The sequence below is a fragment of the Salvia splendens genome, chromosome 6 (assembly GCF_004379255.2).
Source record: "Salvia splendens isolate huo1 chromosome 6, SspV2, whole genome shotgun sequence".
Lineage (NCBI taxonomy): Eukaryota > Viridiplantae > Streptophyta > Magnoliopsida > Lamiales > Lamiaceae > Salvia > Salvia splendens.
Genome location: NC_056037.1, coordinates 26,382,972 through 26,400,320, shown reverse-complemented (window position 1 = coordinate 26,400,320; position 17,349 = coordinate 26,382,972). Strand labels below are relative to the sequence as shown.

Genomic DNA, 17,349 nt, shown 5'->3' with positions numbered 1-17,349 from the left:
ATGAAATCTCATGATAGTTCAAGTCCTTCGGCTCCAAATGATAATGTCACTCCTTCAAATGTTAGTGAGTCTCAAGCTCCTTCAAATGCTAGCATTTCTCTGACTCCTCCCAGTATTACTGTGACTCATTTAAATGCTAGTGTGTCTCCGTCTCCTCCAAATGTTACTGTGAGTCCTTCAAATGCTAATGTATCTTCTACTCGAAGTGTCCAATTAGAGGAAAAAGAATTGATTTATGATGTTGAAAAACTTAATCATGATCCTGCAAAAAGAGACAGTATAATGAAATATCCTCCAAATGAGCGAGATGCAGTCAGGAGAGCATATATTCTTAAAAAGCCTTGTCAGCCAAGATCTCATAAATTTCCTAGAAAATATATTGGAGGTTCACATCGATTTATGCCTTATTGGTTTGATATATGGGATTGGCTTGAATATAGCACTACAGAAGATGCTGCATTTTGTTTTGTTTGCTACTTGTTTAAGAATGAAGTTGGACTTACTGCAGGGGGAGATGCATATGTGAACAAAGGATTCAAGTCGTGGAATAAGCCGGACAAATTTATAAAGCATATTGGTGGAGTAAAAAGTGCTCACAATCTTGCTTATGAGAAATATGTGAACTTAAGAGACGGCAAAAAAAAGTCTATTATTGTTTCTCTAGATAATGCCACCGAGGTGACTATAAGAGAGTATGACATTCGTTTGAAGGCTTCAATTTCATGTTTGCGTTATCTACTACGACAAGGTTTGAGCTTTTGTGGACATAGAGAAAATAGTGAATCCCTAATAAGAGGAAATTTCCTTGAACTTCTGAAATGGTTAAGGGCACACAATGAAGTTGTTTCAAAGGTGACTTTGGAAAATGCTCCCGGAAATTGTCAATTGATATCTCCAACTATTCAAAAGGATACTATCAATTGTTGTGCTAAAGAAACAACTAAGCAAATTGTGGATGAACTAGGTGTTGACTATTTTGCTATATTAGCCGACGAATCAAGTGATGTGTCCCAAAAGGACCAATTATCTCTTTGCCTACGCTATGTTCAAAGAAAAAGGGGCTAGTAGTGGAACGATTCATTGGTTTTGCTCATGTTGGTGATACCACAACTTTGTCTCTTAGAAGTGCAACTATATCATTGCTTATGGAACATTCATTGACTCCATCTAAGATTCGAGGACAAGGATATGATGGGGCTAGTAACATGAAGGGTGAGATACACGGACTGCAGACTTTGATTATGGAAGATACTCCAAGTGCTTACTACGTCCACTGCTTCGCCCACCAACTTCAACTGACTCTAGTAGCCATTGCCAAAAAGAACGATGAATGTGCTTGGCTTTTTGATACGGTTGCAATGTTGTTGAATGTTGTTGGAGTTTCTTGCAAGAGAAGCGAATTGATTCGCGAAATTCAAGCACAAAAACTTGCTCAAGCGTTGGAAGTTGACGAACTTGAAACAGGGTCTGGGTTAAATCAAGAACTTGGATTAAAGAGGTCCGGAGACACTCGTTGGAGTTCTCACTACAAAACTCTTTTGAATGTCATGGACCTATTTTCAATAATTTTTAAGGTTCTTATGATTATTGGGAAGGATGACTCTAAATCGGAGGATAAGTGCAAAGCTCAGAGCATTTTTTACTCAATGGAGTCATTTCACTTTGTTTTTATGGCACGACTAATGACTACTATATTTGGGTATACTAACAATTTGTGTCTTGCTTTGCAAAGAAGGGATCAAGATATTATTAATGCTATGAGGCTTGTCTCTTTAACCAAATGTCAACTACAGAAAATGAGGGAGGACGGATGGGAGATTCACTTAAACAAGGTAATCTCATTTTGCAATAATCATGGCATTGTTGTTCCAGATTTAGAAGCCTGTTATATGCCTCATGGAAGATCAAAACGTTTTGTTCAACAAATTACATATCGTCATCATTTTCGCATTGATGTGTTTATAGAGATAATTGATTTATTACTTCAAGAATTTGATAATCGATTTGATGAAGTCAATATGGAGTTGATCAGATGCATGGCTTGCTTCAATCCTAGACATGGCTTCTCTTCTTTTGACAAAGAAAGTGTACTCAAACTTGCAACTTTTTATCCTTCCGATTTTTCAAGCATTGATTAGAGGACTCTTGAGTGTCAACTTGATATATTCATGGAAGATATGAAAAGAGATAATGACTTTCAGAATTTGCAAGATATTAGTTCTCTTTCAATGAAGCTTGTTGAAACAAAGAGGGATGTGGCTTATCCCCTTGTCTTTTTGCTTATCAAGTTGATTTTGATTCTTCCGGTCACTACTGCAAGTGTAGAGAGAGTATTTTCTGGAATGACGTTTGTGAAGAATAAGTTGCGAAATAGAATTGGTGATCAACCTTTGAATGATTGTTTGGTGACTTTCATTGAGAAAGAAATATTCCTACAAGTCTCTGATGATGATATCGTCCATCGCTTTGAAGAAACGAAGACTCGTAGAAAAATAAATTAGATATTTTATAGTTTTTATTTTATTTTATTTTGAAATACATGAGTTCAAAATTGAATAATATTTTAAAATATTATTTTACTATTGTTTTCTATTTTTCTAGTGTTATGTAATTATATATCATACGAGTCGTACCCCCAGATGAAAAATCCTGAATCCGCCACTAGATATTCATATTCCTACTATGAAATGTTGTTTAAAGAGAAAATATCTATAATTATCTCGACAGGAAGATATGAATTAAACACATAATAAAGTAGTGTTCTAACGTTACAATGCTCATCACGAAACTGGCGAGCTTAGCAATAAACTCCTAAGGCCCTACTTGGTATGATGGAATTGAATGGGGAAATGGAATTACATTCCTACCTCCATTTCATTCCTTTGCTTGGTAAATTTTTTTCTTAGGAATCACCATTCCACCCATTTAGCTAAGGAATGGTCATTCCATTCCATTTCATATTCCTTTCTTCTTATTTTAAATTTTAACAAAATTATATAAATATTATTTTATATTATATTTAAATTTAATATCATCACAATTTTATAATAAAATTAAAATTTTAAAATATTTAATAATTGAAAAATCCACACACACACTTCACACACTACACATTACACACATTTCACATATTTCTCACACTACACACACTTCACGCATTTTACACACTACACACTACACAAATTTCACACACTACACACACTTCACACACTACACAGTTCACACACTACACGCACTGTACACACTACACACATTTCACACACTTCACACACTACACACATTTCACACACTTCACACACTTCACACACTACACACACTATTCATAAAAAATACACACATTGCCCACAAAATAAACACACTACACAAAATATACACATTGTACACACTTACAAATTTTACATGAAATACACACTCTACACACACACTTCACACAATCTAAAATTTCAAATTTAATTCAGTTTTTCGGTTTGATTCGGTTTTTGGATCGAAAAAAAATGTAAAAGCTGAAAAAAAATAAAAAATAGGATGCTTGAAATGTGTGAAATGTGAGTAGTGTTTGTAGTGTGTGAATTGTGTGAAGTGTGTAGTGTGTGTAGTGTGTTAAATGTGTGGTGTGTGAAGTGTGTGTAGTGTGTGAAGTTTTAAACATATTTCTATATTAATCTGTAGTTATCAAACATAGGAATGAAATCAATCAAGGAATAATAATTTCATTCCTTTTGCATTCCTTGTGCTTACCAAGCACAACAATTCCATTCCCATCTCCATTCCATTCCCTCCTTATTTCATTCCATCATACCAAGAAGCCCCTAAGTTGTTTGAGTGTAGTGGGTATCGACCATTGATTTATGTAGTCTAATTTGGCAAGGCCCGCTTTTAATTGCCGACTATAATGAGGTGACCTAAATATTCAATAGAGACAAATGCGCATTTACTCTACTTAACATAGAACTGTTTTTTGCCGGGATATGAAGGATGCGGTGTAGGTAGGCTGCATGTTCTTTCAACAGGGGACTATAAATAAAGATATCGTCAAATAAAACAATCACAAATAAGGGTTTGAAAATATTGTTCATAGCAGCCCCAAATGTGGACGTAGCATTAGTGAGACTGAAGGACATCATTAGGAACTCATACTGGCCGTCATGGGTGAAATATCTTGAATATATCATCAGCATGCATGCAAATCTGGTGGTAGTCGGAGCGCATGTCCAATTTATAAAACAAAGTTGTCTATCCCAATTCATCAAATAATTCTTCAGTTGTGGGAATCATAAATTGGTCCGGTGTTGTAGTTGCGTTGAGAGAGAGACATTCCACAAAAAACTGATGAACCATCTTTCTTTCGAACGAGTAGTAGTACTTGCAACGAGAATGAATTAAGACTTGGCTAAACTATTTCATGTTGTTTCTCAAGTTCACAGGTAGATAGATCCGGTGATCCCATGCTCGGGACCGCGGATGTCAGGTCGCAAGCTCGAACATGCCCGGATGACGTTGCAAGCAAGTCCATGATGGCTGACGGCGGGTCCAACAAGAATTCAAAGGCGACATCTGTGCGTTAGGAAACAGAGTCGAGCTGCACGATCTCGAAGAAAGCCAGGTCTAGTGAGGGTGGATGTAACGCCCCACTTTCGGAACCCTAATTTGCGAAGCATAAAATTTTTGCACTTAATACTTTTAATGCCGTGAAGTATGTGAATTAAATGATGAGTGAATTAATTGCAGGTTTTCTGTGTGACCTAATTGCGTTTTGGAATTTAGATTTGATTTGATTAGTCAAATCCGCTGAGCATATGACGTGGCTATTGAATAGTCAAAGATGTGGAACATATGACGTGACCATTGAAAGGTCAAAGTGTTGAGAATATGTGGTGGAAGTGAAAATGGTTGAAATTGTGACGTGGCTGTGTGAATAATCTATGCGGGGTGAAATATATTGTGGCGAATTATTTCTTAAGGGATGAGTGAGATTAAATAGGAGCATCAGTATTCATTTGGCATTTTCGACCCCTGTTATTATTGGAGAAGAAATCCAATTTTTCCTTGGATTTAATTAATTGCTTGGGATATTTATCCAAATTAAATCCAAAACCCGATTATTCCTTATTTTTCTCCATGAGAATTCGACCCCTATGCTTGTTCCAAGGGAGATTTCAAAAATCTCCTATTTATGGGAGAAGCAAATTATTTTATTGTATTATTTGATCCCTTATTTATTCCCTTCCATGAATAAATATAAATATCCTAGCAATGTTACCATACCTAAGGAGATCTTGCCATATCCTATTTAAATTATGATTTGAATTTAAATCCTTGTGGGAGAGGAATAAAAATCGCCTACTTCCCTATTTTTAATGGTGGAAATTATTATTTTATTCTACTCCGTGAAATACCAAATTAAATCATAGGCTAATTAAATAGCCTTGATTTTGAATTTCTCCTTATTCTTCTCCCATAATTCACGCCATTCTCCCTCTCTTTCTCTAACTCCACATTATTCATTTAATTAATTATGGAGAATCAAATATTGGAAATTATCTCTATAAATAAGGAGGAAAACCTTAACCCTAGCCACTAACTACACGCCACTCTCCACTCTCCCACTCTCTCTCAATTTTTCTTCTATCTTTCTCCAAGAATTCTTCACCTTTTTGAGAAGAATTTAAGTTGAAGCCTCAAGAATTGTTGAAGAATCCTACCGATCGTTTCGATCAAGAAAGGTATAATTGAACTTCTTTTCCTCATCCTCTCCATTGAAACCTTGATTTTGATTCCTTCATGCATATAATGAGTGTAGATATCGTAGATCTAAGATTTAATCGGGTGGGATTGATGTTGCATGAGAAAAAGATATGTATATGCGTTTATGGTTGTTTATGAATGAACTTATGGATGAGTTGTGGTGAATGCTATGTGAATATATGAGAACATGATGGTGAGATCTTTTTGATGCATGATTATGTGTTGGAAGCATGAATATATGTGTTTGGATGAATATTTGATAAACCCTAATTCGAAATTTGGAAGCATGACAACTATGGTGTTCGGACAGTATATCCCGAAGTGTGTTTGACTGACCAAACGATCTTATTTTAGTTCGAAATTTTAACTGAGTAAACGTCAAGGTGTCTTCTGTGTTGTGTGTAAATTTCAACCCTTTTGGACGAAAGATGAATGTTTAAGGAATTTTTAAAGTCGACTGCGCAGTTTTGCCAGAAATTTTATTCTCGTCCAGTGAGTTTCGTTTTCGATTTGACCGACCTAAATATGTGATTTTAATGTGAAATTTTAATGGGAGATATTTGATGTGTTTACTGTATTGTAGAAAAATTTCAGCCCCAACGGGGGTCGGATGGATTTTTAATGGTTTTTACAAAACGACTGCGTTTTTCTGTCAAATCAATGTCATACAAGAATAATCTATGTTGTTAAGTTTTGAATGATATACATGATGCATATGTGTTAAGGAACCCATTCTATGATGTAGTGATGTGTTGTACGTTGATGTATGCTATGGAGCGTTTCCTCATGTTTATAAAACAAATTGATGGGAAAAGGGGAACGATGGGGACATGCATGATTTTGAGTCGGAAACTGAGACTGATTGTGATACACATAATTTAAAGGTGATAACTCGCGCTCTCAGCGTGACAATAAGGGGAAGGAAGTACTTGAAATCTAAGCAGTCAAGGTGGGCTTTCTTTTAAATAAGGACAATGTCCTAAAGATTTAATCGATGGAAATGCAACTATGTTTATCATGTCGTGTTTTGATTTTAATGTTCCTATCTGATGTGGCTTCGTCACTATTATTTAAATCGAATTCGGGTCCTCGTAGGGCAGCAAACCCTACTTGGATTAGTGTACACCTATGGTAGACTGTAGCGTATGGGCTGGCCGGTCTAGTGACTTGGTTTGTGGCCACATTCCAAGTTATGTTGTTACATCCCAAAAATTTGTGATGTTTATTTAATAAGTTGATTTGAAATTTCAATTATGAAACTTTTGTTTTTATGCGATTAAGTGAATTATGTGAAATAATTGTCGTGGGTGATGTGGAATGAAGTTGTTGATATTTTTTATATTTTCCAATGTGGGGAAATAATTTAATTGGATCATGCATATATTTTTCCTTGCCAATTCATTGGAATTTTCGGCCCTTTCTAGTTTTTGGAAATAGTATTACAATTCTTGGATTTAATTAATTGTTTTGAGATATTTATCCAAATTAAATACCAACCAAATTATCCCTAATTTGTACAACATGAAATCCGAACTCTAACCTATTCTTTTGGAGTTTTTGAAAAATCCCCTATTTAATAGGAGGATGAATTATTTTTCCTTAATTTAATTGGTGCCTTATTGATTCACTTCTTTTTAATTAAATCCAATTAAATCATGTCACATTTTATTTCTTCACCCAAATTAAATTAAGAGTTGAATTATTCCTTGTGGCTAATTAAGCCAATTTTCAGCCCCCCTATTTTGTAGAGGAGATTATAATTGTTACCTAATTTATGGTAGTCTTTTCCTATAAAGAAACTACCAAATTTAAATCATATTCTATTTAATTGAGGATTTAAATAATTTTCTTGTGCACACTCCTTGAATTTTCGGCCCCCTCATTATTTTTCCTACTTGGAGATTTAATTTATTTTGTTCCCTTGTTTATGGAATATTCATTATTTTATTTCCTAAATTGTGGATCTATTTCTCTCCAAGTAAATACCAAATAATTCCTTGTTAATTCCCAGCCATAAATTTTGAAAGTTATGCCTTCTTTTTAATTGTGAGATTTTAATTATCGGCCTCTATTTTATTCCTCCACAATTAATTAATTTTTTGGGATTAAACCTAGGACTATATAATCACCTAAACTAAACCCTAGCCCCCATTCCCTCAAAATTTTCGCCACTCTCCTCTCTCCCTCTCTCTCTCACACGCCTCTCCTCTCCCACACACATTCTCTCCAAAAATCATCCATTCAATCCTTGTTCTTGCATCCGTTGAAGTTAATTTTCAAGAGTCTCCGACGAATCGCATCAATTCTTGTTTCTACCGATTCGTTTTCATCAAGAAAGGTATATTTGATTCACTTTCCCTCAATCTTTTCATATAATCCTTGTTCTTGAACCCTACATGCATATAGTGAGTGTAGGAATGATAGATCGCAAAATTAATCGGTGGGAAAGTGTGTTTGCATGAGAACTTTGATAATTATGCGATTTTGATTGAGTTTATGTGAAGTTTGATTTGAATCTTCGGTGCATGATGTGAGTTTATGTGCAAACATGATTATGAGAACCTTTTTGAGCATGATTTTGTGTTATAAGCATGAAAAATTGTATTTGGATGATTGAGGAAGAAACCCTAATTTCGAATTTATGAGTCTCAAAATCTGTGACGTTCGAACAACAGTTTCTGATGTGTAATTGACCTATCGAACGATTGAATTTGTATGTGAAAATTTTACTGAGTAAATTTCAAGGTATTTTCTGTGTCTCTTGTGAATTTCAGCCTTTTTTGTGCAAAAAATGAATTTTTAATAAATGTTTGAAGTTGACTGCGCAGTTCTGCCAGAAACTTGTGTTCTCGCCCAGAAAGTTTCGTATTCTATTTGACCGACCAAATGACCTCCGTTTGATGTGATTCTTGAATTAAATGAACATTTGAAGTGTCTTCTGAGTCTTGGAAAAAGTTCAGCCTCATTGCACATCGGATGAATATATGGTGAATTTTTTAAATGAACTGCGCAATGCTGCCAGAATTTTTATATTCCGACCAGAGAGTTGTATAAATGTTTTGACTGACCAAATGCCATGATTTGAGTGTGAAACTTTATGATGCGTGTATGATTTGGGAAAGTATGAGGTCGGATGAATTTTTGGTGATTTTTACAATCCAACCGCGCAGTTCTGCCAGTTTTGTTGTTATGTGAAAATATCACTTGTTGCTAAGTTTGATGAACTATATGATGCATGTATGATTTTGGAAAGTATCCTATGACGTGATTATGTGTGACACGTTGAGAAAGATTATGGCATGTTTTTCCTTATGTAGATGAATGATGGGATGGGTAATTTAAGGGAAACGATAAAAAGGAACAATAGGACATGCATGATAACATAAGTTTATGGAAAGTTGATTGTGTTGTCGTTGGCAAGGGTGATTGAGTATACGTGAGCTCGAGGAACGAGAGTTGCATAAGTTGGAATTGTGTTGTTAAGCAATCGAGGTGGGCTTTCTTTTCAAACCTCTTTATTTTCCGAAAATATTATGTGGTGTTATAAGGGTGGTTTAACTGTTATGTCATGCCAGGTTTTTGTTTGTGAGATTGTTGCCTGATGCCTAGTTCGTCTGAGCTTGCTCCGTTAGGCTATAGGGTTGTGTTGTGAAATGAATTCGGGTCTGAGTAGGGCCGCAAACCCTATCAGGCTGTGTACACTGGTGGGATCGTGAGCCGTCCTTGCTAGTCGGCCGGTCTCGTGGGCGAATAGTGTGGCCACACTTTCGTCGCACTATGATATGATGATTGTGATTGATGGAATGATGTGAAAAGTGGGGAGATAAATTGTCTGGCAGAATTGAATTGTTTTTGTGTTCTCGTGATATTTCTTACTACATATAAAACTCGAGAACACTGGTATGGATGACATAACTAATATAAAATGTTTTCGGCATGAGCCCATTAAGTACAACAAGTACTCAGCCCTGCATGTTATTTTTCTTATGTGCAGGTTGAGCAGGATGTTGCGGAGGATGTTGAGTTTGCCTTTGGATGCGTTGTGTCTTCATACATAGGCGTTATCATTGACTCTCTTTAAACCTTATTTCCGCTGCTATATTTTTTTTTGAACTATGTTTCACTACTTTAATCTTTTCCGTACTATGTTTGAGTATGTTTTGGTTGTGTCAGGCTTGAAACGAGTATTTACAATGTTACTTGAAAATGATGTCTCCCGCTCTTTAAACTAAATGTTTTCTTAGGAGTTGATTGAGTTTTAATATTTATTGTTTCTCCGCTGCTTCTTTTAAAAGTGTTTATCATAAGTCATTTTTATTTAATAGTAAAATTATAACTTTAAGCTTCTTTAAAACAAAAAAAAGTTATTCATTCTTTAAGTTAATTAAGTTTCTCCGCTGCTTCTTTTAAAAGTGTTGTATCACGATCGTCGCGTTTGTAGTACCCCTAGTATGGGCGGTCGTGACATATGTATTAGCAGATATGGCTAACGTCTATGGAAAAATGACTGATCAGTCGACTTTTACAATGGGAAATGATTTTGAGTGCCTCGGGCCTTTCTAAAGCTAAACTCCGATGGTTACGTATGTATGGCATGATAAATAATATTTTGATAAACTGTTTTCGGCATGAGTCCACTGAGTATTTTATAGTACTCAGCCCTGCATATGTTTTCCCTATGTGCAGGTTGAGCGGCGACGAGAGTATGGTGGTGTTGAGCAAGTAAATTGAAGAATGAATTGTTTATCCTTGATCTGTGAGTGTCGTTGTGTCTTCATACATAACTTCACTCTTCTCTTGGATGCTTCCACTGAAACCTGTTTTACTTATTGTTTGATCTTGACACTATTTTGAGTACCGTTTAGAATCTAAAGACATGTTATGTTTTGGAGTACGCTGAACCCTTGTTATCTTGAATATCAATGATGATAATTGTTTTCTCTTTGGTCTGTCTGTCAAAGCGTCACCCTGACCTTCTCTCTTTGATTTTTGTTCATTAATTACCTTGGTCAAACCCCTTTTATAAAACCCTAGTCTTTTTCCTTGTTGCATTTAAGTCCTGTTAGGTCACGATCGCTGCATTTATTACACCCTAGAAGGGCGGTCGTGACAGTTTGGTATCAGAGCCTCAGTTCTTTCTACTCTGGACCGAAGAGCCTTGTTGAGTCAAAGTTTATTCATGTGTAAATTTACTAATTGATAACCGTCGAAGGCTCAAGACCACGACTCGTTTCCGCCCAACCATGAAGAATGAGGTAACAAGCGTTTCGATAAGTTTGATCTGAACGTGTGAAATGTTGGAAAGTGTGATGGGGATATTTCTCTGGTGGAAAATGAAATTATTTCGATGGGAATCGAAGATAATATGACGTCTTTGAAAATGTTGTTTGGAAGTGTGGGATGATGAAAATACATGGATATGAAATTGCTTAATACGACTATGCCAAAAATGATGAATACTGTTGTGCACACCCCGATAAGGAAAATCGGCGAATATGTGATTGGACTTCTATGAGTTTGGATAGATGATATTCTAAATGATTGAAAATTACATGAATTGTGAAACGTGAAGTATGAGTGTGATTACTTGATTATACTATGAAACAACACCAGTGAGAAATAAGTAAATACTATGGCTTTTGGAAAATATTGTGAAGATATGAACCGGGAGACACTATGAGATTATACAATTGCTTTAGTGTAACAGTGAGGCATGATGGCGTTGAATGTGCTGGATATTGAAGTATGATTGTGAACTTGTATTGGTTGATGTTGAGATTTGCTATTACGTCCACGAAACTGCAAAATTTACTTGAAGAAAATACATGTTGCTTCCAGGAACGACAAAATTTTATGCCTAGGCGGTTAAAATTTCATGACTATGAAACTGTGAAATGCAAAGCATGATACGCGTGTAGTTGCGAGTTGTGATTGTGATACAGATGAGCATGAACTGCATGATTTATGAAATGTGATTCCATGGATGATTGATTGACTGAGTGTTGCTATTCACATATATTAATGTACGATGTTTGTTATGCTACCGAACACCAAATGATTTATACGAATAAATGTGTTGATTGTGCAATATATGGATGACGTTTATGTGGTGAAAATTTATGACCGATGAAGTATGAGGTATTGTGGAGAACCACTATTAAAGTGAAATGTGGAACTTTTGAACTTCGTTGCGAACGTAGGAGCCATATGAAGCTTGAGTTAGGTAATGATCAAATATACGTTGAAGTACGAGACTTCAAGCTATACTTGAAATTATAGAGTGCCTATGAGGTAGGCCACACTGAACGTGCTAGAACTTAGTTGTAAGTTGACAACTGCAATATCACTTTCCTGAGTGATAAAACCAACGAAAGTATATATTTCGAACTTTGGTGTATCCTCACAATGGCGAGATCATACCTAAGATATAATAAAACTATGCAGTCTTGCATACCATGCCAAAGTGGCGATGCGGCACAAGTACGACGACGTTTACGACACTTTAAGACCACGTGTGCAATGACAATGCATTTCGAAAACTACGTGGCATAGCAAGAAGACTTTGAAGATGCGACCATCAAAAATAGTTATTAATTTCGACGATACGATAAATCTCAACTTGGAATCCACGATTTCATAGAACGATGTTACCATGTTCAGGCTCGCGAAAATGTGCGAGGGAGTGCGACCCTCGTAGCAAGAATGAACGTTTTACTTTCAACAGTACTTACTTGGATTCTAAGTTCCTTTCGGGACGTTTTGAATAAACGTGAGCCCTTGTCTATTTAAACACCTTGGTTGACTCCCAATTTGCAAGTAATGTCCATTATTTTTTTTGTTTCCCTATATCGAGTCATGACTCACTTGTCTCGAAAGTTTGTGTTTGCCTTTGTAACGTTGGATAGCTTGATTGAGTAGTCTCCTTTTATTCATCATTCATAAGGATAATATTTTGACCTTATGAACTTCCGTCATTGAACTTCATTCCTAAGGTTGTTTGCAGTTATGACCTTCAGTATGATCACACCTCTAGACATGTTTTCTTCAAAGAATGGAATATTATTCTTGGAACTACTGGTTCACCTCTTTATTTTGTAACCATGTATGTGACAAGTTCTTTCTTGCAGAAGTGAAATTTTTTTTAGCTCGGTTTCACTACATATATTGTTTCATACTCAATGATTTTTCTTTTTGCAACACCAAGGTAAGGCTATCATGTTCTCTTCTTCCTTAACGGGTTGATCGTGTTAAATTTCTGAAAAGTTCCATTCACTTTTAGTTGTCTTTAACAAACCCGCGAACCCATTGATGTGATTTCATCTTTTCCAATAACTTGATGTTATTGAACCGTGACCTATCTCATGTTCTTCCGAGCTCTCATCAGAAGTAAATTCTCAAAGCTCTATGGGTTTTATTTGATACCTCTAAAACCATTTAATTCTCAGAATGGACGGGTTGAGTCCAATGAAACTCAATCATTGCATTGTTGTTCTTGTTTCCTTGATTAATTTTGGAGCCTTCCCGACTAAAGACATCCTTAGCAATGTAGCAACAATTTGAAATCTGTTTATATCCAAGTAAGACTGTTGGGTCAAATTTCGAATCCTTGATACTAGACGGTAGGGAATGCAGTAGTCGACTCAGATATACACAAGGAATAAGTTTATATAGTCAGACATGCTCAAAAATGACACACCACTCCCGGGAGAAAAGGAAGTGGGATGAGTCTCAGACTCCATACGACGGAAAACGGTACCAGTCGAGTCAGCATCGATCTCAACACGGAGGAGGACAACATACTTCTAGTCAGAGAGGAGACTACCGATCCAGGGCACCATAGTGCAACGTGTGCTCTAAGTATCACTTCGGAGAATGTCGGCATCAAAATGTTACCAAGTGTTACAAATGCGGTGGGAATGGTCACTTCTCTAGGGAGTGTCCGAGCAAGAAGGGAGGATCAGGATCGAGGCAGAACGATCAAGGATCCTGTCAGCAATCAAGGGCACCGCAGAGTGAATCGATGGGAAATCGCGACCAGCTGTCACGACAACAACAACCCACTCAAGACTTCCGTCTCCAGCTAGAACGTACGCATTGGAACAAAAACAACCGAAGATGGAGCAAGGCGATCGAGAAAAAGGAAACTTGACAGGTATGGGTGAAATTTTCGACACTCCTGTCGTTGTGTTGTTTGATACGGGCGTATCGCATTTATTCGTATCTGATTTGTGTGTGAATACATGGAGCTTGCCTGTTAGCAAATCTGAACATAAGATGGTATCTTCTTCACCAGTGGGTGGGACAATAGAAATCTCTCGAACATGCTCAAACATAGAAATCGTTATGGGAAACCTTAAGTTAGTCGCTCACGATCCGCAAGTTATGGCGATGGGAGATATCGACGTAATTTTAGGGATGGATTGGTTGACCGTGAATTTTGCGACGATTCGTTGTAAGGAGAGACAAATATCTCTACAAGCTCCGGGGAAAGGAACCCATCATGTACCATGGAATCTCGATGAACCGGTGAACTGCTATAATCTCTGCACTTCAAGCTACCGCAAGATGAAGAAAGGGTGTCCTGCATATCTCCACGAAGAGGAGATGGAGGAAAGGAAAGTGGAAGGCGTCGCTGTTGTGCGAGAATTTCCAGACGTTTTTCCCGAAGCGTTACCTGGACCGCCGCCAGATCGACAAGTGGAGTTTACAATCAACCTCGAACCAGGAGCCGCACCTGTGTCTAAGGCACCGTATCGAATGACGCCTAAAGAGTTGGAGAAACTCAAGATACAACTTCAAGAGCTCATGGACCTAGGATTCGTTAGGCCTAGTGTCTCACCGTGGGGCACACCGGTGCTTTTCGTCAAGAAAAAGGACGGGTCGATGAGAATGTGTATCGACTATAGAGAGTTGAACAAATTGACTCTCAAGAACGAGTATCCACTGCCGAGGATAGATGACCTATTTGACCAAGTCCGAGGAGCAGGCGTGTTTTCAAAGATGGACTTAAGGTCCGGATATCACCAACTGAGAGTTCGAAGGGAGGACATACCGAAAACCGCATTTCGTACAAGATATGGTCACTATGAGTTCGTTGTGATGCCGTTCGGTCTAACGAATGCACCTGCGGTATTCATGGACTTGATGAACCGGGTATTCCATCCGAACTTGGATAAATTCATTTTGGTCTTCATAGATGACGTCCTGGTCTAGTCGAAGAACGGGAAGGAGCACGAGGAGCATCTACGAATCACTTTGGAGACGTTGAGGACCGAGAAGCTATACGCCAAATTTAGCAAGTGTGAATTTGGCTGAAAGAAGTAAACTTTCTTGGACACATTGTATCGGCAGAAGGAACCCAAGTGGATCCCGCCAAAGTTGAGGCAAGTTTTCAACTCTTGAAGGAGAAATGGACCACCGCACCAGTGTTAGCTATGCCGGATCCTGGAGTGAACTACGTAGTCTGCACCGACGATTCGAGGTGGGAACAGGATGCGTGTTGATGCAGAACAACAAAGTGATCGCCTAAGTGTCACGACAATTGAGACCGCACGAGTTGAACTACCCAACCCACGACTTGGAGCTAGCAGCAGTAGTGCATGCCCTAAAGATTTAGAGGCACCATCTCTACGGAGTTCGATGTGAAATCTTTAGTGACCACAAGAGCCTGAAATATTTCTTCGTGCAGAAAGATTTGAACATGCGACAACGAAGATGGCTCGAATTAGAAAAGGACTACGATGGCATCAACTACCACCCTGGCAAAGCAAATGTAATGACAGATGATTTGAGCCGAAGGAACCATTCGCAACTAGCTGTTTTTCTGACGGAAGAGGAAAGTCTAATACGAGAGTTTAGTAAAATGCAATTGGAACTGGTAAGGGCACCTGAAACAGTGGAATATCGAATTGCCACCTTAGTGGTTGAACCTAATCTAAGAACGAGAATCGTTGCAGCACAACGGATGGATACGAAACTTGAAGAAATTCAAACTGAAGTGAGAACTGGAAAATCTGGAAGTTTTAGTGAGGAGTCCGACAACACCCTCACTTTTGAAGGGAGACTGTGCGTACCAAACGACGTGGAACTCAAGAACGAGATCATAAGTGAAGCTCATGAGACTCCATACACCGCTCACCCGGGAAGCACGAAGATGTATCAAGACTTGAAAAAGTCCTTTTGGTGGAATGGCGTGAAGAGAGTCATAGCGGCATTTGTGGAGCGCTGCTTAGCCTGCAAGCAAGTGAAGGCTCTACATCAATGACCGTACGGAAAGTTGCAACCACTAGAAATTCCCGAGTGGAAATGGGAGCACATCGCCATGGATTTTGTGACGGCATTGCCAAAGACGTAAAAAGGGAATACTGCCATATGGGTAATTATAGACCGACTCACCAAGTGTGCGCATTTCATATCGATTCCAGTAACGCATGGATCGCGCAAGCTAGCTCAGATCTACATAAAGAAAATAGTGCGACTGCATGGAGTCCCAGTGACAATCACATCCGACCGTGACCCGAAATTCACTTCAAGATTTTGGATGAGTCTGCATCGCGAGCTTGGAACTCGATTGAATTTTAGCACGACGCTTCACCCGCAGACCGATGGACAATCCGAGAGGGCGATCCAAACTCTCGAGGACATGTTAAGAACCGTGGTGCTCGACCGCGGAGGAAGTTGGGAATCAGTGCTATCGCTGATCGAATTCGCTTACAACAACAGTCTCCAAGCAACGATAAACATGGCGTCGTACGAAGCCTTGTATGATAGAATGTGTAGATCGCCGCTCTATTGGGATGAACTTGGCGAACGAAGAGTACTTGGACCTTGGACCTGATGCAGTTAAAGAAATGATTAAAATTTGTTCGACAAATTCGTGAAAAATAATCAAAGAGGATAAAGACAGAGAGAAGTCATACGCGGATGCCCGGCGAACCGACTTACAATTTCAAACCGGCGACAAAGTTTTCCTCAAAGTATCCCCGTCGAAAGGGATAACGCGTTTTGGTGTCAAGGGAAAAATAAAACCGCGATTTATTGGGCCTTATGAAATCCTTGAAGGAGTGGGTCCTGTTGCATACCGTTTGGCGCTACCCCCAAGCCTCAGAAAGCCAGGTATAGTGAGGGTGAATGTAACGCCCCACTTTCGGAACCCTAATTTGCGAAGCATAAAATTTTTGCCCTTAATGCTTTTAATGTCGTGAAGTATGTGAATTAAATGATGAGTGAATTAATTGCAGATTTTCTGTGTGACCTAATTGCGTTTTGGAATTTATATTTGATTTGATTAGTCAAATCCGTTAAGCATATGACGTGGCTACTGAATAGTCAAAGATGTGGAACATATGACGTGACCATTGAAAGGTCAAAGTGTTGAGAATATGTGGTGGAAGTGAAAATGGTTGAAATTGTGACGTGGCTGTGTGAATAATCTATGCGGGGTGAAATATATTGTGGCGAATTATTTCTTAAGGGATGAGTGAGATTAAATAGAAGCATCAGTATTCATTTGGCATTTTCGACCCCTGTTATTATTGGAGAAGAAATCCTATTTTTCCTTGGATTTAATTAATTGCTTGGGATATTTATCCAAACTAAATCCAA

The 17,349-nt window shown here is 38.0% G+C and overlaps 1 protein-coding gene across 1 annotated transcript; it reads left to right on the top strand.

Annotated features, from left to right (window-relative positions):
* LOC121809034 (zinc finger MYM-type protein 1-like) lies at positions 1–4,565 on the top strand. Its single transcript, XM_042209584.1, has 3 exons — positions 1–1,007; positions 1,124–1,832; positions 4,425–4,565. Exons 1-3 carry the CDS (start codon positions 1–3, stop codon positions 4,563–4,565), a joined length of 1,857 nt encoding a protein of 618 aa, XP_042065518.1.
* Positions 4,566–17,349: the final 12,784 nt, after the last annotated feature.